This window comes from Oncorhynchus nerka, linkage group LG3, assembly GCF_034236695.1.
Source record: "Oncorhynchus nerka isolate Pitt River linkage group LG3, Oner_Uvic_2.0, whole genome shotgun sequence".
Classification (NCBI taxonomy): domain Eukaryota; kingdom Metazoa; phylum Chordata; class Actinopteri; order Salmoniformes; family Salmonidae; genus Oncorhynchus; species Oncorhynchus nerka.
The window spans coordinates 3472992-3493541 of record NC_088398.1 but is presented as its reverse complement, the minus strand read 5'-3'; the positions used below and the strand labels follow the sequence as shown (position 1 = coordinate 3493541).

Sequence of the window (20550 nt, the reverse complement as noted above, 5' to 3'; positions counted from 1 at the left end):
GTGCAGGCCAGTCAAGTTCTTCCACACCGATCTTGACAAACCATTTCTGTATGGACCTCGCTTTATGCAGCATTGTCATGCTGAAACAGGGAAGGGCCTTCCCCAAACTGTTGCCACAAAATTGGAAGCACAGAATCGTCTAGAATGCTGTAGCATTACGATTTCCCTTCACTGGAACTAAGGGGCCTAGCCCGAACCATGAAAAACAGCAACAGACCATTATTTCTTCTCCACCAAACTTTACAGTTGGCACTATGCATTCTGGCAGGTAGCATTCTCATGGCAGCCGCCAACCCCAGATTCAGACTGCCAGATGGTGAAGCGTGATTCATCACTCCAGAGAACGCATTTCCACTTCTCCAGAGTCCAATGGCGACGAGCTTTACACCACTCCAGTTGATGCTTGGCATGGCGCATGGTGATCTTAGGCTTGTGTGTTGCTGCTTGGCCATAGAAACCCATTTCATCATGCTCCCGACGAACAGTTCTTGTGCTGACGTTGAATCCAGAGGCAGTTTGGAACTTGGTAGTGAGTGTTGTAACTGAGGACAGACAATGTTTACGCGCTACGCACGGCCCCGTTCTGTGAGCTTGTGTGGCCTACCACTTCGCAGTTAAGCCGTTGTTGCTCCTAGACGCTTCCACTTCACAAAAACAGCACTTACAGTTGACCGGGGCAGAAATTTTACAAACTGCCTTATTGAAAAGGTGGCATCCTATGACGGTGCCACGTTGAAATTCACTGAGCTCTTCAGTAAAGGCAATCTTACTGCCAATGTTTGTCTATGGAGATTGCATGGCGGTGTGCTCTATTTTATACATCAGTCAGTAACGGGTGTGACTGAAATAGCCGAAACCACTCATTTGAAGGGGAGTCCACATACTTTGTATATACACTACCAGTCAAAAGTTTGGAGACACCTACTCATTCAAGGGTTTTTCTTTATTTTTACTATTTTCTACATTGTAGAATAATAGTGAAGACATCAAAACTATGAAATAACACATATGGAATCATGTAGTAACCAAAAAGTGTAAAACAAATCAAAATATATTTTAGATTTTAGATTCTACAATGTAGCCACCCTTTGCCTTGATGACAGCTTTGCACACGCTTGGCATTCTCTCAACCAGATTCACCTGGAATGCTTTTCCAACGGTCTTGAAGGAGTTCCCCCATATGCTGAGCACTTGTTGGCTGCTTTTCCTTGACACTGCAGTCCAACTCATCCCAAACCATCTCAATTGGGTTGAGGTTGGGTGATTGTGGAGGCCAGGTCATCTGATGCAGCACTCCATCAATCTCATTCATTGTCAAATAACCCTTACACAGCCTGGAGGTGAGTTGGGTCATTGTCCTGTTGAAAAACAAATGATAGTCCCACTAAGCGCAAACCAGATGGAATGGCATATCGCTGCAGAATGCTGTGGTAGCCATGCTGGTTAAGTGTGCCTCGAATTCTAAATAAATTACTGACAGTGTCACTAGCAAAGCACCCCCACATCATCACACTTCCTCCTCCATGCTTCACGGTGGAAACCACACATGTGGAGATAATACGTTCTCTGTGTCTCACAAAGACATGGCGGTTGGAAACAAACATTTCCACCGGTCTAATCTCCATTGCTCGTGTCTCTTGGTCCAAGCAAGTCTCTTCTTCTTATTGGTCCTTAAGTAGTGGACTTGGTCTTTTACTAAATAGGCCTATTTTCTGTATACCACCCCCACCATGTCACAACACAACTGATTGGCTCAAGCGCATAAAAAAGGAAAGAAATTCCACAAATGTACTTTTAACAAGGCACACCTATTAATTGAAATGCATTCCAGGTCACTACCTCCTGAAGCTGGTTGAGAGAATGCCAAGAGTGTGCAAAGCTGTCATCAAGGCAAAAAATGGCTACTTTGAAGAATCTAAAATCTAAAATATATTTAGATTTGTTTAACACTTTTTTGGTTACTACATGTTTCCATGTGTTTTTTCATAGTTGTCACACCCTGGTGTGTTTCACCTGTCTTTGTGCTTGTCTCCACCCCCCTCCAGGTGTCGCCCATCTTCTCCCTTATCCCCTGTGTATTTATACCTGTGTTCTCTGTTTGTCTGTTGCCAGCTCGCCTTGATCATAGAAAAACCCTGGAATGAGTAGGTGTGTCCAAACGTTTGACTGGTACTGTAGTGTATCTATAATACAAAATGTATAATACCACAATAAAACAATATTACAACATTACAATGTACGTGTGTGTGTGTTAGCGTGTCTGTGCGTATGCGTTTGTGAGTGCCTGTGTGTGTGTCTCTTCACAGTCCGCGTTGTTCCATAAGGTATCTGATTCTACTGCTTGCTTGAGTTATTTGATGTGGAATAGTTCCATGTAGCCATGGCTCTATGTAGTACTATGCATTTCCCAGTCTTTTCTGAACTTGGGGACTGTGAAGAGACCCCTGGTGGCAATGGCATGCCTTGTGGGGTATGCATGGGTGTTTGAACTGTGTGCATGTCATTTGAACAGACAACTCCGTGCCTTAAACACGTCCATACCTCTCATAAAGACAAGCAGTGATGCAGTCAATCGCTCCTCTACTTTGAGCCAGGAGAGATTGACATGCATGTTATTGAAGTTAGCTCTCTGTGTACATTTAAGGGCCAGCCGTGCTGCTCTGTTCTGGGCCAACTGTAATTTGCCTATGTCCCTCTTTGTGGCACTTGGCCATACAGTATGACTGATCAGTAGTCCTGGTGCTATAAAACCAGAGCCTGTAGGACTTGTTTTGTTGATAGCAATGTCCTATCATGCAGCCTCAGAATGTATTTCAAATCTAAACATATAGCCCAACAGTTGTATTACAGTTGTATTTAGGTACAAATCTGTCGCTCTGCCCCTGAACAAGGCAGTTAACCCACTGTTCCTAGGCCATCATTGAAAATAAGAATTTGTTCTTAACTGACTTGCCTAGTTAAATAAAGGGGGGGGAATTCAGGAGTATGGTTGTCTTACTGTATGTACTGTAGATTATAGAATCTTATTGTTAGAGATACAGAATGAGTCATGTGATTCCAAGGCCAACAGCAGGTATTGACAGCAGGGTATCCATCTACTGAGGCTGAAGATATGCACTGTTCATGTGTAAATCTGAGACTGTAAAGCTACTCATTCAGTGAAAGTTATTCTATTCATGTTGACTCTTCATGTTGTGTCTCTTCCTCTCTCTCTTCTCCTCCACACACACACTCACTTATGTACTCCCTGGCGACTCTCCACCTTGCTGACCACCTTGATGTCCTTTCCGAAGGGCCCCAGGGCCCGTCGGACCTCCCTGACATCCTGGCCACAGCGGATGAAGCTGGCGAACACCATGTCCACCCCCTGGGCCACGCCGAACCTCAGGTCCCCCTCATCACGCTCACTCACAGCGGGCATGTCCACCAGGTCACACCCCGGCAGGTTGACCCCCTTACGGCTGCCCAGAACACCTCCACTCTCTACCAGTGCCTCCACCCAGTCTGGACCTGGAGAAAGGGGAGAGGAAGAGAAGGGAGGGAGGTCATACGAACAACTCATGAGATAGAAGTAGAGAATGTTTATTTGTTTATGGCTTGTCTATCTCCAGGACTGTGCAGTATGATCATGTACAGTGGTTCTTCCTTTATAAGTTGCGGCATACTGCAGCACAGCTTGCGGGATGCCACAGAATTCTATGGCACATTATTTAAGTGTAAGCCATTGTTGCCAGAATGACCCAATTTACCACCATCTACAGTGGGGAGAACAAATATTTGATACACTGACGATTTTGCAGGTTTTCCTTCTTACAAAGCATGTAGAGGTCTGTAATTTTTATCATGGGAATCTAAAACAAAAATCCAGAAAATCACATTGTATGATTTTTAAGTAATTAATTAGCATTTTATTGCATGACATAAGTATTTGATACATCAGAAAAGCAGAACTTAATATTTGGTACAGAAACCTTTGTTTGCAATTACAGAGATCATATGTTTCCTGTAGTTCTTGACCAGGTTTGCACACACTGCAGCAGGGATTTTGGCCCATTCCTCCATACAGTCCTTCTCCAGATCCTTCAGGTTTCGGGGCTGTCGCTGGGCAATACGGACTTTCAGCTCCCTTCAAAGATTTTCTATTGGGTTCAGGTCTGGAGACTGGCTAGGCCACTCCAGGATCTTGAGATGCTTCTTACGGAGCCACTCCTTAGGTGCCCTGGCTGTGTGTTTCGGGTCATTGTCATGCTGGAAGACCCAGCCACGACCCATCTTCAATGCTCTTACTGAGGGAAGGAGGTTGTTGGCCAAGATCTCGCGATACATGGCCCCATCCATCCTCCCCTCAATATGGTGCAGTCGTCCTGTCCCCTTTGCAGAAAAGCATCCCCAAAGAATGATGTTTCCACCTCCATGCTTCATGGTTGGGATGGTGTTCTTGGGGTTGTACTCATCCTTCTTCTTCCTCCAAACACGGCGAGTGGAGGTTAGACCAAAAAGCTCTATATTTGTCTCATCAGACCACATGACCTTCTCCCATTCCTCCTCTGGATCATCCAGATGGTCATTGACAAACTTCAGATGGGCCTGGACATGCGCTGGCTTGAGCAGGGGGTCCTTGCGTGCGCTGCAGGATTTTAATCCATGACGGCGTAGTGTGTTACTTATGGTTTTCTTTGAGACTGTGGTCCCAGGTCCTGCCGTGTCCAGGTCCTGCCATGTAGTTCTGGGCTGATCCCTCACCTTCCTCATGATCATTGATGCCCCACGAGTTGAGATCTTGCATGGAGCCCCAGACAGAGGGTGTTTGACCGTCATCTTGAACTTCTTCCATTTTCTAATAATTGCACCAACAGTTGTTGCCTTCTCACCAAGCTGCTTGCCTATTGTCCTGTAGCCCATCCCAGCCTTGTGCAGGTCTACAATTTTATCCCTGATGTCCTTACACAGCTCTCTGGTCTTGGCCATTGTGGAGAGGTTGGAGTCTGTTTGATTGAGTATGCGGACAGGTGTCTTTTACACAGGTAACGAGTTCAAACAGGTGCAGTTAATACAGGTAATGAGTGGAGAACAGGAGGGCTTCTTAAAGAAAAACTAACAGGTCTGTGAGAGCTGGAATTCTTACGGGTTGGTAGGGGATAAAATACTTATGTCATGCAATAAAATGCAAATTAATTACATAAAAAACATGCAATGTGATTTTCTGGATTTTTGTTTTAGATTCCGTCTCTCACAGTTGAAGTGTATCTATGATAAAAATTACACACCTCTACATGCTTTGTAAATAGGAAAACCTGCAAAATCGTCAGTGTATCAAATACTTCCCCACTGTACCACAAACGGTCGCGACATAAACTCAAAACTTTAAAGGAAGAACCACTGCACATGTAACCAACACTGTATCTCCAGTAATGTGTTTAGATGCAGTATGTTTGTGTGCCTGTGTGTGAGTGTGTGTGTGTGAGAATGTGTGTGTGTGAGTGTGTGTGTGTGAGAATGTGTGTGTGTGAGAATGTGTGTGTGTGAGAATGTGTGTGTGTGAGAATGTATGTGTGTGAGTGTGTGTGTGTGTGTGTGTGTGAGAATGTGTGTGTGTGAGTGTGTGTGTTAAATGATGTGTTACCTGTCTCCAGGACTTTTAGTCCGATGAGTCCGTCGTCGATATAGATCCTTCCTCCTTTCTCCAGGACCTGAGGCAGACTGGGGTAGTCTACCCAGATGACATTCCCATCCGTACTGTCCCTGTCCCCCTCCCCTGTCACCACACGCACACTGGCCCCGCGCTCCAGCTCCACCTCCTGCTCTGCAGTCTACACACACAGAGAAACACAGAATAACACACACATCTTAACTTCAGTCGTTTAGCTGACTCTCTTATCCAGAGCTACTTACAGTTAGTGCAGTCATCTTAAGATAGCTAGGTGAGACAACCACGCATCACAGTCATATAGTAAGTCAAACTTTTCCTCAATAAAGTAGCTATCAGGACAGTCAGAGCTAACAAGAAATGGCATATACACACACACACACACACTAGACATTGCCTTATAGAACACATAGAATGTAGCAGACAATAAAATCGTTTTTTTTTTAAAGTATATTGAACTTTCCATTGGCAGGACTGGTGCTATAACAAACAGATCAGTGCCCAACAGAGGAGGCTGGTGGGAGGAGCTATAGGAGGACTGGCTCATTGTAATGGCTGCAATGGAATAAATGGAGCGCAGTCAAAATGTCCATATGCTTGATGTGTTTGATACTGTTCCATTTATTCCATTCCAGCCATTACAATGGGCCCGTCCTCCTATAGCTCCTCCCACCAGCCTCCTCTGGTGCCCAAACACTTGTCCTGTTCTGATGCTGAGAAAGCATCTTTCTCACTGCTGTTGATACTGTTGCACAATCTGTGTCTTGTCCAGGATAGGACACCCCCCCAAAAACCAGCATGGTCAGTCAACACTGGTCACACTCCCCTGGTCTGTTGACCCTCACCCTAAACTGGACTACTGACCACTTAACATTCTATCCAATGGGCTTACATTCCCTACATTCCCTCTGTGCTCCGTTTAGTTAGTCTGCCTTTTTAATTCGTTTTGTTAAGTAGTGATGAAATGTTGGCTTACCCCTCGAACCAGGCCTGTGCGTATTTCAGGGCCTTTGGTATCCAAGGCGATGGCTACCGGCCTGTAATATAAAGGGTCAGTGGTTATGGTCTCGACCGCCTCCCGGATGTTCTTGATGGTCTCACCATGGTACTGAAGGAAGGAGACAGAGAGAGAGACAGAGAGAGAGAGAATAGCTGTTACTAAACTGATATGATTGACAGTTGTGTCAGATCAGTGATTACTTGCGAGACAGGTTATGACAGAGACAAACAAACCTCATGAGAGCCATGAGAGAAGTTGAGTCGAGCGATGTTCATTCCTGCCTTCACCATCTCCTGCAGTTTGGCGATGGAGCGAGACGCAGGCCCTGAGAGAGAGAGAGAACAAGAGACAGAGACCATGGGTTGTCCAGCAGTTTATTGGTTAATCAATCCACTTTGATACATCATCAATAGTGCAGTCAGTGGGATGCCAATCACCAATACCCAGCCAACACCACACCAACCTAGATCTACTGAGCTCCAACCCCTAGCCCATACAGTTCTACCCTAGGTCAACTCTGCATGGCCATAATGGATGAATCAGAGGGCCTACCTGTACTGTCCCTACATTTAGCAGGCACTCTAATCCAGACAGACATATAGTAGTGAGTGCATTGATTCTCATACATTCTTTGTTCATGCTCCCCGTGGGATTCTAAATTACAACCCTGGCATTGCCAACACCACACTCTACCAACTGAGCCACATGGGTTTACCTACACAAGCTACACAAAATAAAAGGTTATTTAACTCACTGATGGTATAGATGTTGTTATTTAACTCACTGATGGTATAGATGTTGTTATTTAACTCACTGATGGTATAGATGTTGTTATTTAACTCACTGATGGTGTAGATGTGGTTATTTAACTCACTGATGGTGCAGATGTGGTTATTTAACTCACTGATGGTGCAGATGTGGTTATTTAACTCACTGATGGTGCAGATGTAGTTATTTAACTCACTGATGGTGCAGATGTAGTTATTTAACTCACTGATGGTGCAGCTGATTGGTTATTTAACTCACTGATGGTGCAGATGTGGTTATTTAACTCACTGATGGTGCAGATGTGGTTATTTAACTCACTGATGGTGTAGATGTAGTTATTTAACTCACTGATGGTGTAGATGTAGTTATTTAACTCACTGATGGTGCAGATGTAGTTATTTAACTCACTGATGGTGCAGATGTTGTTATTTAACTCACTGATGGTGCAGATGTAGTTATTTAACTCACTGATGGTGCAGATGTGGTTATTTAACTCACTGATGGTGCAGCTGATTGGTTATTTAACTCACTTATGGTGCAGCTGATTGGTTATCGAACAAAACAAACATTATCGAACAAAACAAACATTTATTGTGGAACTGCGATTCCTGGGAGTGCATTCTGATGAAGATTAAAGGTCAGTGAATATTTATAATGCTATTTATGACTAATGTTGACTACCCAATATGGCGTATATTTTTTGGGCTGCTTTGCTGTCTGAACACTGTACTCAGATTATTGCATGGTTTGCTTTTTCCGTAAAGTTTTTTTGAAATCTGACAGCGGTTGCATTAAGGAGAAGTATATCTCTAATTCCATGTATAACACTTGTATTTTCATTAACATTTATAATGAGTATTTCTGTAAATAGATGTTGTTCTCTGCACAATCACCTCATGTTTTAGAACTACTGAACGTAACGCGCCAATGTAAAATTTTATTTTTTAATATAAATATGCACTTTATCGAACAAAACATAGATGTATTGTGTAACATGAAGTCCTGTGAGTGTCATCTGATGAAGATCATCAAAGGTTCGTGATTAATTTTATCTCTATTTGTGCTTTTCGTGACTCCTCTCTTTGGCTGGAAAAATGGCTGTGTTTTTCTGTGAGTTGGTGGTGACCTAACATATTCGTTTGTGGTGCTTTCGCTGTAAAGCATTTTTTAAATCAGACACTGTGGCTCGATTAACGAGAATTGTATCTTTAAAATTGTGTAAAATACTTGCATGCTTGAGGAATTTTAATTATGAGATTTTTTTGTATTTTTAATTTGGCGCCCTGCACTTTCACTGACTGTTGGTGAGGTGGGATGCTACCGTCCCATATATCCCAGAATGTCACATGGTTATTTAACTAACTGATGGTGCAGATGTGGTTAATTAACTCACCAATGGTGCAGCTGATTGGTTATTTAACTCACTGATGGTGCAGCTGATTGGTTATTTAACTCACTGATGGTGCAGCTGATTGGTTATTTAACTCAATGATGGTGCAGATGTAGTTATTTAACTCACCAATGGTACAGCTGATTGGTTATTTAACTTACTGATGGTGCAGCTGATTGGTTATTTAACTCAATGATGGTGCAGATGTAGTTATTTAACTCACTGATGGTGCAGATGTTGTTATTTAACTCACTGATGGTGCAGATGTGGTTATTTAACTCACTGATGGTGCAGCTGATTGGTTATTTAACTCACTGATGGTGCAGATGTGGTTATTTAACTCACCAATGGTGCAGCTGATTGGTTATTTAACTCAATGATGGTGCAGATTTGGTTATTTAACTCACCAATGGTACAGCTGATTGGTTATTTAACTTACTGATGGTGCAGATGTGGTTATTTAACTCACTGATGGTGCAGCTGATTGGTTATTTAACTCACTGATGGTGCAGATGTGGTTATTTAACTCACTGATGGTGCAGATGTTGTTATTTAACTCACTGATGGTGCAGATGTTGTTATTTAACTCACTGATGGTGCAGCTGATTGGTTATTTAACTCACTGATGGTGCAGATGTGGTTATTTAACTCACTGATGGTGCAGATGTGGTTATTTAACTCACTGATGGTGCAGCTGATTGGTTATTTAACTCACTGATGGTGCAGATGTGGTTATTTAACTCACTGATGGTGCAGATGTGGTTATTTAACTCACTGATGGTGCAGATGTGGTTATTTAACTCACTGATGGTGCAGATGTTGTTATTTAACTCACTGATGGTGCAGATGTTGTTATTTAACTCACTGATGGTGCAGCTGTTGTTATTTAACTCACTGATGGTGCAGCTGATTGGTTATTTAACTCAATGATGGTGCAGATGTAGTTATTTAACTCACTGATGGTGCAGATGTTGTTATTTAACTCACTGATGGTGCAGATGTGGTTATTTAACTCACTGATGGTGCAGCTGATTGGTTATCGAACAAAACAAACATTATCGAACAAAACAAACATTTATTGTGGAACTGCGATTCCTGGGAGTGCATTCTGATGAAGATTAAAGGTAAGTGAATATTTATAATGCTATTTATGACTAATGTTGACTACCCAATATGGCGTATATTTTTTGGGCTGCTTTGTTGTCTGAACACTGTACTCAGATTATTGCATGGTTTGCTTTTTCCGTAAAGTTTTTTTGAAATCTGACACAGCGGTTGCATTAAGGAGAAGTATATCTCTAATTCCCTGTATAACACTTGTATTTTCATTAACATTTATAATGAGTATTTCTGTAAATAGATGTTGTTCTCTGCACAATCACCTCATGTTTTAGAACTACTGAACGTAACGCGCCAATGTAAAATTTGATTTTTTTATATAAATATGCACTTTATCGAACAAAACATAGATGTATTGTGTAACATGAAGTCCTGTGAGTGTCATCTGATGAAGATCATCAAAGGTTCGTGATTAATTTTATCTCTATTTGTGCTTTTCGTGACTCCTCTCTTTGGCTGGAAAAATGGCTGTGTTTTTCTGTGAGTTGGTGGTGACCTAACATATTCGTTTGTGGTGCTTTCGCTGTAAAGCATTTTTTAAATCAGACACTGTGGCTCGATTAACGAGAATTGTATCTTTAAAATTGTGTAAAATACTTGCATGCTTGAGGAATTTTAATTATGAGATTTTTTTGTATTTTTAATTTGGCGCCCTGCACTTTCACTGACTGTTGGTGAGGTGGGATGCTACCGTCCCATATATCCCAGAATGTCACATGGTTATTTAACTAACTGATGGTGCAGATGTGGTTAATTAACTCACCAATGGTGCAGCTGATTGGTTATTTAACTCACTGATGGTGCAGCTGATTGGTTATTTAACTCACTGATGGTGCAGATGTGGTTATTTAACTCACTGATGGTGCAGATGTTGTTATTTAACTCACTGATGGTGCAGATGTGGTTATTTAACTCACTGATGGTGCAGATGTTGTTATTTAACTCACTGATGGTGCAGCTGATTGGTTATTTAACTCACTGATGGTGCAGATGTGGTTATTTAACTCACTGATGGTGCAGATGTTGTTATTTAACTCACTGATGGTGCAGCTGATTGGTTATTTAACTCACTGATGGTGCAGATGTGGTTATTTAACTCACTGATGGTGCAGATGTGGTTATTTAACTCACTGATGGTGCAGATGTGGTTATTTAACTCACTGATGGTGCAGATGTGGTTATTTAACTCACTGATGGTGCAGATGTAGTTATTTAACTCACTGATGGTGCAGATGTTGTTATTTAACTCACTGATGGTGCAGATGTAGTTATTTAACTCACTGATGGTGCAGATGTAGTTATTTAACTCACTGATGGTGCAGATGTAGTTATTTAACTCACTGATGGTGCAGATGTAGTTATTTAACTCACTGATGGTATAGATGTTGTTATTTAACTCACTGATGGTGCAGATGTGGTTATTTAACTCACTGATGGTGCAGATGTGGTTATTTAACTCACTGATGGTGCAGCTGTTGTTATTTAACTCAATGATGGTGCAGATGTAGTTATTTAACTCACCAATGGTACAGCTGATTGGTTATTTAACTTACTGATGGTGCAGCTGATTGGTTATTTAACTCAATGATGGTGCAGATGTAGTTATTTAACTCACTGATGGTGCAGATGTTGTTATTTAACTCACTGATGGTGCAGATGTGGTTATTTAACTCACTGATGGTGCAGCTGATTGGTTATCGAACAAAACAAACATTATCGAACAAAACAAACATTTATTGTGGAACTGCGATTCCTGGGAGTGCATTCTGATGAAGATTAAAGGTAAGTGAATATTTATAATGCTATTTATGACTAATGTTGACTACCCAATACTGTATATTTTTGGGCTGCTTTGTTGTCTGAACACTGTACTCAGATTATTGCATGGTTTGCTTTTTCCGTAAAGTTTTTTGAAATCTGACACAGCGGTTGCATTAAGGAGAAGTATATCTCTAATTCCCTGTATAACACTTGTATTTTCATTAACATTTATAATGAGTATTTCTGTAAATAGATGTTGTTCTCTGCACAATCACCTCATGTTTTAGAACTACTGAACGTGCGCCAATGTAAAATTTGATTTTTATATAAATATGCACTTTATCGAACAAAACATAGATGTATTGTGTAACATGAAGTCCTGTGAGTGTCATCTGATGAAGATCATCAAAGGTTCGTGATTAATTTTATCTCTATTTGTGCTTTTCGTGACTCCTCTCTTTGGCTGGAAAAATGGCTGTGTTTTTCTGTGAGTTGGTGGTGACCTAACATATTCGTTTGTGGTGCTTTCGCTGTAAAGCATTTTTTAAATCAGACACTGTGGCTCGATTAACGAGAATTGTATCTTTAAAATTGTGTAAAATACTTGCATGCTTGAGGAATTTTAATTATGAGATTTTTTTGTATTTTTAATTTGGCGCCCTGCACTTTCACTGACTGTTGGTGAGGTGGGATGCTACCGTCCCATATATCCCAGAATGTCACATGGTTATTTAACTAACTGATGGTGCAGATGTGGTTAATTAACTCACCAATGGTGCAGCTGATTGGTTATTTAACTCACTGATGGTGCAGCTGATTGGTTATTTAACTCACTGATGGTGCAGATGTGGTTATTTAACTCACTGATGGTGCAGATGTTGTTATTTAACTCACTGATGGTGCAGATGTGGTTATTTAACTCACTGATGGTGCAGATGTTGTTATTTAACTCACTGATGGTGCAGCTGATTGGTTATTTAACTCACTGATGGTGCAGATGTGGTTATTTAACTCACTGATGGTGCAGATGTTGTTATTTAACTCACTGATGGTGCAGCTGATTGGTTATTTAACTCACTGATGGTGCAGATGTGGTTATTTAACTCACTGATGGTGCAGATGTGGTTATTTAACTCACTGATGGTGCAGATGTGGTTATTTAACTCACTGATGGTGCAGATGTGGTTATTTAACTCACTGATGGTGCAGATGTAGTTATTTAACTCACTGATGGTGCAGATGTTGTTATTTAACTCACTGATGGTGCAGATGTAGTTATTTAACTCACTGATGGTGCAGATGTAGTTATTTAACTCACTGATGGTGCAGATGTAGTTATTTAACTCACTGATGGTGCAGATGTAGTTATTTAACTCACTGATGGTATAGATGTTGTTATTTAACTCACTGATGGTGCAGATGTGGTTATTTAACTCACTGATGGTGCAGATGTGGTTATTTAACTCACTGATGGTGCAGCTGTTGTTATTTAACTCAATGATGGTGCAGATGTAGTTATTTAACTCACCAATGGTACAGCTGATTGGTTATTTAACTTACTGATGGTGCAGCTGATTGGTTATTTAACTCAATGATGGTGCAGATGTAGTTATTTAACTCACTGATGGTGCAGATGTTGTTATTTAACTCACTGATGGTGCAGATGTGGTTATTTAACTCACTGATGGTGCAGATGTGGTTATTTAACTCACTGATGGTGCAGCTGATTGGTTATTTAACTTACTGATGGTGCAGATGTGGTTATTTAACTCACTGATGGTGCAGCTGATTGGTTATTTAACTCACTGATGGTGCAGATGTGGTTATTTAACTCACTGATGGTGCAGATGTTGTTATTTAACTCACTGATGGTGCAGATGTGGTTATTTAACTCACTGATGGTGCAGATGTGGTTATTTAACTCACTGATGGTGCAGATGTGGTTATTTAACTCACTGATGGTGCAGCTGTTGTTATTTAACTCACTGATGGTGCAGATGTGGTTATTTAACTCACTGATGGTGCAGATGTGGTTATTTAACTCACCAATGGTACAGCTGATTGGTTATTTAACTTACTGATGGTGCAGATGTGGTTATTTAACTCACTGATGGTGCAGCTGATTGGTTATTTAACTCACTGATGGTGCAGATGTGGTTATTTAACTCACTGATGGTGCAGATGTTGTTATTTAACTCACTGATGGTGCAGCTGATTGGTTATTTAACTTACTGATGGTGCAGATGTGGTTATTTAACTCACTGATGGTGCAGCTGATTGGTTATTTAACTCACTGATGGTGCAGATGTGGTTATTTAACTCACTGATGGTGCAGATGTTGTTATTTAACTCACTGATGGTGCAGCTGATTGGTTATTTAACTCACTGATGGTGCAGATGTGGTTATTTAACTCACTGATGGTGCAGATGTGGTTATTTAACTCACTGATGGTGCAGCTGATTGGTTATTTAACTCACTGATGGTGCAGATGTGGTTATTTAACTCACTGATGGTGCAGATGTGGTTATTTAACTCACTGATGGTGCAGCTGTTGTTATTTAACTCACTGATGGTGCAGCTGATTGGTTATTTAACTTACTGATGGTGCAGATGTGGTTATTTAACTCACTGATGGTGCAGCTGATTGGTTATTTAACTCACTGATGGTGCAGATGTGGTTATTTAACTCACTGATGGTGCAGATGTTGTTATTTAACTCACTGATGGTGCAGCTGATTGGTTATTTAACTCACTGATGGTGCAGATGTGGTTATTTAACTCACTGATGGTGCAGATGTTGTTATTTAACTCACTGATGGTGCAGCTGATTGGTTATTTAACTCACTGATGGTGCAGATGTGGTTATTTAACTCACTGATGGTGCAGATGTGGTTATTTAACTCACTGATGGTGCAGCTGTTGTTATTTAACTCACTGATGGTGCAGATGTTGTTATTTAACTCACTGATGGTGCAGCTGATTGGTTATTTAACTCACTGATGGTGCAGATGTGGTTATTTAACTCACTGATGGTGCAGATGTGGTTATTTAACTCACTGATGGTGCAGATGTTGTTATTTAACTCACTGATGGTGCAGCTGATTGGTTATTTAACTCACTGATGGTGCAGATGTGGTTATTTAACTCACTGATGGTGCAGATGTTGTTATTTAACTCACTGATGGTGCAGCTGATTGGTTATTTAACTCACTGATGGTGCAGATGTGGTTATTTAACTCACCAATGGTGCAGCTGATTGGTTATTTAACTCAATGATGGTGCAGATTTGGTTATTTAACTCACCAATGGTACAGCTGATTGGTTATTTAACTTACTGATGGTGCAGATGTGGTTATTTAACTCACTGATGGTGCAGCTGATTGGTTATTTAACTCACCGATGGTGCAGATGTGGTTATTTAACTCACTGATGGTGCAGATGTTGTTATTTAACTCACTGATGGTGCAGATGTGGTTATTTAACTCACTGATGGTGCAGATGTGGTTATTTAACTCACTGATGGTGCAGATGTAGTTATTTAACTCACTGATGGTGCAGATGTAGTTATTTAACTCACTGATGGTGCAGCTGATTGGTTATTTAACTTACTGATGGTGCAGATGTGGTTATTTAACTCACTGATGGTGCAGCTGATTGGTTATTTAACTCACTGATGGTGCAGATGTGGTTATTTAACTCACTGATGGTGCAGATGTTGTTATTTAACTCACTGATGGTGCAGCTGATTGGTTATTTAACTCACTGATGGTGCAGATGTGGTTATTTAACTCACTGATGGTGCAGATGTTGTTATTTAACTCACTGATGGTGCAGCTGATTGGTTATTTAACTCACTGATGGTGCAGATGTAGTAATTTAACTCACTGATGGTGCAGCTGATTGGTTATTTAACTCAATGATGGTGCAGATGTAGTTATTTAACTCACTGATGGTGCAGATGTGGTTATTTAACTCACTGATGGTGCAGATGTGGTTATTTAACTCACTGATGGTGCAGATGTAGTTATTTAACTCACTGATGGTGCAGATGTGGTTATTTAACTCACTGATGGTGCAGATGTGGTTATTTAACTCACTGATGGTGCAGCTGATTGGTTATTTAACTCACTGATGGTGCAGATGTAGTTATTTAACTCACTGATGGTGCAGATGTGGTTATTTAACTCACCAATGGTACAGCTGATTGGTTATTTAACTTACTGATGGTGCAGCTGATTGGTTATTTAACTTACTGATGGTGCAGCTGATTGGTTATTTAACTCACTGATGGTGCAGATCTTGTTATTTAACTCACTGATGGTGCAGATGTGGTTATTTAACTCACTGATGGTGCAGATGTGGTTATTTAACTCACTGATGGTGCAGATGTGGTTATTTAACTCACTGATGGTGCAGATGTAGTTATTTAACTCACTGATGGTGCAGATGTGGTTATTTAACTCACTGATGGTGCAGATGTAGTTATTTAACTCACTGATGGTGCAGATGTGGTTATTTAACTCACTGATGGTGCAGCTGATTGGTTATCGAACAAAACAAACATTATCGAACAAAACAAACATTTATTGTGGAACTGCGATTCCTGGGAGTGCATTCTGATGAAGATTAAAGGTAAGTGAATATTTATAATGCTATTTATGACTAATGTTGACTACCCAATATGGCGTATATTTTTTGGGCTGCTTTGTTGTCTGAACACTGTACTCAGATTATTGCATGGTTTGCTTTTTCCGTAAAGTTTTTTTGAAATCTGACACAGCGGTTGCATTAAGGAGAAGTATATCTCTAATTCCCTGTATAACACTTGTATTTTCATTAACATTTATAATGAGTATTTCTGTAAATAGATGTTGTTCTCTGCACAATCACCTCATGTTTTAGAACTACTGAACGTAACGCGCCAATGTAAAATTTGATTTTTTTATATAAATATGCACTTTATCGAACAAAACATAGATGTATTGTGTAACATGAAGTCCTGTGAGTGTCATCTGATGAAGATCATCAAAGGTTAGTGATTAATTTTATCTCTATTTGTGCTTTTCGTGACTCCTCTCTTTGGCTGGAAAAATGGCTGTGTTTTTCTGTGAGTTGGTCGTGACCTAACATATTCGTTTGTGGTGCTTTCGCTGTAAAGCATTTTTTAAATCAGACACTGTGGCTCGATTAACGAGAATTGTATCTTTAAAATTGTGTAAAATACTTGCATGCTTGAGGAATTTTAATTATGAGATTTTTTTGTATTTTTAATTTGGCGCCCTGCACTTTCACTGGCTGTTGGTGAGGTGGGATGCTACCGTCCCATATATCCCAGAATGTCACATGGTTATTTAACTCACTGATGGTGCAGATGTGGTTATTTAACTCACCAATGGTGTAGCTGATTGGTTATTTAACTCACTGATGGTGCAGATGTGGTTATTTAACTCACTGATGGCGCAGCTGATTGGTTATTTAACTCACTGATGGTGCAGATGATTGGTTATTTAACTCACTGATGGTGCAGATGTGGTTATTTAACTCACCAATGGTGTAGCTGATTGGTTATTTAACTCACCAATGGTGCAGCTGATTGGTTATTTAACTCACTGATGGTGCAGATGATTGGTTATTTAACTCACCGATGGCGTAGATCAGGGGTGTCAAACTCATTCCACGGAGGGCTGAGTGTCTGCAGGTTTTTGTTTTTTTGTTTTTTCCTTTCAATTAAGACCTAGACATCCGGGTGAGGGAAGTTCCTTACTAATTAGTGACCTTAATTCATCCATCAAGTACAAGGGTAGAGCGAAAGCTCGCAGACACTCAGGCCTCCGTGGAATGCTTTCTGACACGTGGTGCAGATGATTAGTTATTTAACTCACCGATGGTGCAGATGATGCTTGTGTTGCGGGCTGTAATTGGCTCCTGGTCGATGTCCAGCAGACACAGGTGCTCCAGGAAGGTGTCGGCCATGCTGGCGTCCAGCTGCTGCTTCTGGATGAAGGAGTCTGGGAGGGGCATGACGTCAGAGTAACGCCTGATTCGAGCTAAGAGAGAGAGAAATGTCTATGTTTTTTAAAACTTATGTGAGCGTAATGTTTACTGTTAATTTCTGAAGGTTTATTTCCGTTTTTGTTTTTTTGTCTATTCGACTTACTTTGGTAATGTAAACCTTTTGAATTGAGAGAGGGGGTGAGAGAGACACGGGGAGAGAGAGACCTCTTAGCTTTTTGAGATGGCCTCAGACTGACAGAACTAAGGTTGGAGAAGGTTAACATGCAGCATTCTGAACAGTGACATTCAAGAGAGGGTGTGAGTGTGTGTGGGGAGGGGGCTAACGTCACGTGACATGCAACATACTGCCATACAGGACAGATGCTGTGACTGGCCACTACATGACATTTACAACCTGACATGGAAATCATATACAGTGACATTCTGGAGACAAGAAGCAATCTGACAAATGGTTCTAATTTGGAGTCTGTTTTAAATGAACACACACATCAGATGCACAGTCTGTCTGGGTGCTGGTGTCTTTACAAACAAATCATTCTTTATTAGTACAATTTTCTACATTGTAAAATACTAGTGAAGACATTAACACTATGAAATAACACATATGGAATCATGTAGCAACCAAGAAAGTGTTAAACAAATCAAAATATTTTTTTTGATTTTAGATTCTTCAAAGTAGCCACCCTTTGCTTTGATGACAGCTTTGCACACTCTTGGCATTCTCTCAACCAGATTCACCTGGAATGCTTTTCTCTTGAAGGAGTTCCCACATATGCTGAGCACTTGTTGACTGCTTTTCCTTCACTCTGCGGTCCAACTCATCCCAAACCATCTCAATAGGGTTGAGGTCGGGTGATTGTGGAGGCCAGGTCATCTGATGCAGCACTTCATTGCTCTCCTTCTTGGTAAAATATCCCTTACACAGCCTGGAGGTGTGTTGGGTCATTGTCCTGTTGAAAAACAAATGATAGTCCCACTAAGTGCAAACCAGATGGGATGGTGTATCGCTGCAGAATGCTGTGGTAGCCATGCTGGTTAAGTTTGCCTTGAATTATAAAATAAATCACAACAGTGCTTTATCATGGGGGTAACCACACATGAGGAGATCATCCGTTTACCTAGCCTGCGTCTCACAAAGACACGGCGGTTGGAATCAAAAATCTCAAATTTGGACTCATCAGACCGAAGGACAGAATTCCACCAGTCTATTGTTGATTGCTCGTGTTTCTTGGCCCAAGCAAGTCTCCTCTGAACAGTTGATGTGTCTGTTACTTGAACACTGTGAAGCATTTATTTGGGTTGAAATTTCTGAGTCTGGAAACTCTAATTCACTTATTCTGTGCAGCAGAGGTCACTCTGGGTCTTCCCTTTCCTGTGGCGGTCCTCATGAGAGCCAGTTTCATCACAGCGCTTGATGGTTTTTGCGACTGCACTTGAAGAAATGTTCAAAGTTCTTGACATTTTCCATACTAACTGACCTTCATGTCTTAAAGTAATGATGGACTGTCGTTTCTCTTTGCTTATATGAGCTGTTAGTTTTCATAATATGGACTTGTTTTTTCACCAAATCTTCTGTATACCACCCCTACAACACAACGGATTGGCTCAAAAGCATTAAGAAGGAAAGAAATTCCGCAAATGAACTTTTAACAAGGCACACCTGTTAATTGAAATGCATTCCAGGTGACTACCTCATGAAGCTGGTTGAGAGAATGGCAATAGTGGGCAAAGCTGTCATCAAGGCAAAGGGTGGCTACTTTAAAGAATATCAAATATAAAATACATTTGGATTTGTTTAACCTCTTGAACCTCTGGGGGCAGTATTTCATTTTTGGATGAAAAACGTTCCCGTTTTAAACAAGATATTTTGTCACGAAAAGATGCTCAACTATGCATATAATTAACAGCTTTTGAAAGAAAACACTCTGACGTTTCCAAAACTGCAAAGATATTGTCTGTGAGTGCCACAGAACTAATGCTACAGGTGAAACCAAGATGAAATTTCATACAGGAAGTGAGCCAGATTTTTGAGGCGCTGTGTTCCAATGTCTCCTTATATGGCTGTGAATGCACAAGGAATGAGCCTACACTTTGTCGTTTCCCCAAAGTGTTTGCAGCATTGTGACGTATTTGTAGGCATATCATTGGAAAATTGACCATAAGAGACTACATTTACCAGGTGTCCGCTCGGTGTCCTCCGTCGAAACTATTGCGGAATCTCCAGGTGCGAGCATTTTTCCATTTTAAACAGAGGAGAAACCAAACTGCCACGAGTGACTTATCATCGAATAGATATGTGAAAAACACCTTGAGGATTGATTCTAAACAATGTTTGCCATGTTTCTGTCGATATTATGGAGTTAATTTGGAAAAAAGTTTGCGTTGTAATGACTGAATTTTCAGTTTTTTTCTTACCCAATCGTGATGAACAAAACGGAGCGATTTGTCCTACACAAATAATCTTTTTGGAAAAACTGAACATTTGCTATCTAACTGAGAGTCTCCTCATTGAAAACATCCGAAGTTCTTCAAAGGCAAATGATTTTATTTGAATGCTTTTCTTGTTTTTGTGAAAATGTTGCCTGCTGAATGCTAGGCTTAATGCTATGCTAGGCTATCAATACTCTTACACAAATGCTTGTGTAGCTATGGTTGAAAAGCATTTTTTGAAAATCTGAGATGACAGTGTTGTTAACAAAAGGCTAAGCTTGTGAGCCAATATATTTATTTCATTTCATTTTTGATTTTCATGAATAGTTAACGTTGCGTTATGGTAATGATCTTGAGGCTATAATTACGCTCCCGGATACGGGATTGCTCGTCGCAACAGGTTAACACTTTTTTGGTTA

General features: G+C 40.7%; 1 protein-coding gene across 3 annotated transcripts in view; it reads right to left on the bottom strand.

The window, feature by feature from the left end:
- The window catches only part of LOC115122986 (pyruvate kinase PKM-like), a 46718-nt gene that overhangs the window by 6074 nt on the left and 20094 nt on the right, over nt 1-20550 (bottom strand). For 2 of the 3 annotated variants that reach the window (XM_065007141.1, XM_065007139.1), the window contains exons 2-6: nt 17569-17733; nt 6881-6972; nt 6624-6755; nt 5624-5810; nt 3237-3510 (exon numbers count right to left, since the gene is read on the bottom strand). In XM_065007141.1, the coding sequence (XP_064863213.1) occupies nt 3237-3510; nt 5624-5810; nt 6624-6755; nt 6881-6972; nt 17569-17707 (824 nt within the window). In that variant the 5' untranslated portion in view covers nt 17708-17733. Of the gene's footprint in view, nt 1-3236; nt 3511-5623; nt 5811-6623; nt 6756-6880; nt 6973-17568; nt 17734-18439; nt 18652-20550 lie in introns of all 3 variants that reach the window. The other variant, XM_065007138.1, reaches the window with a different exon arrangement.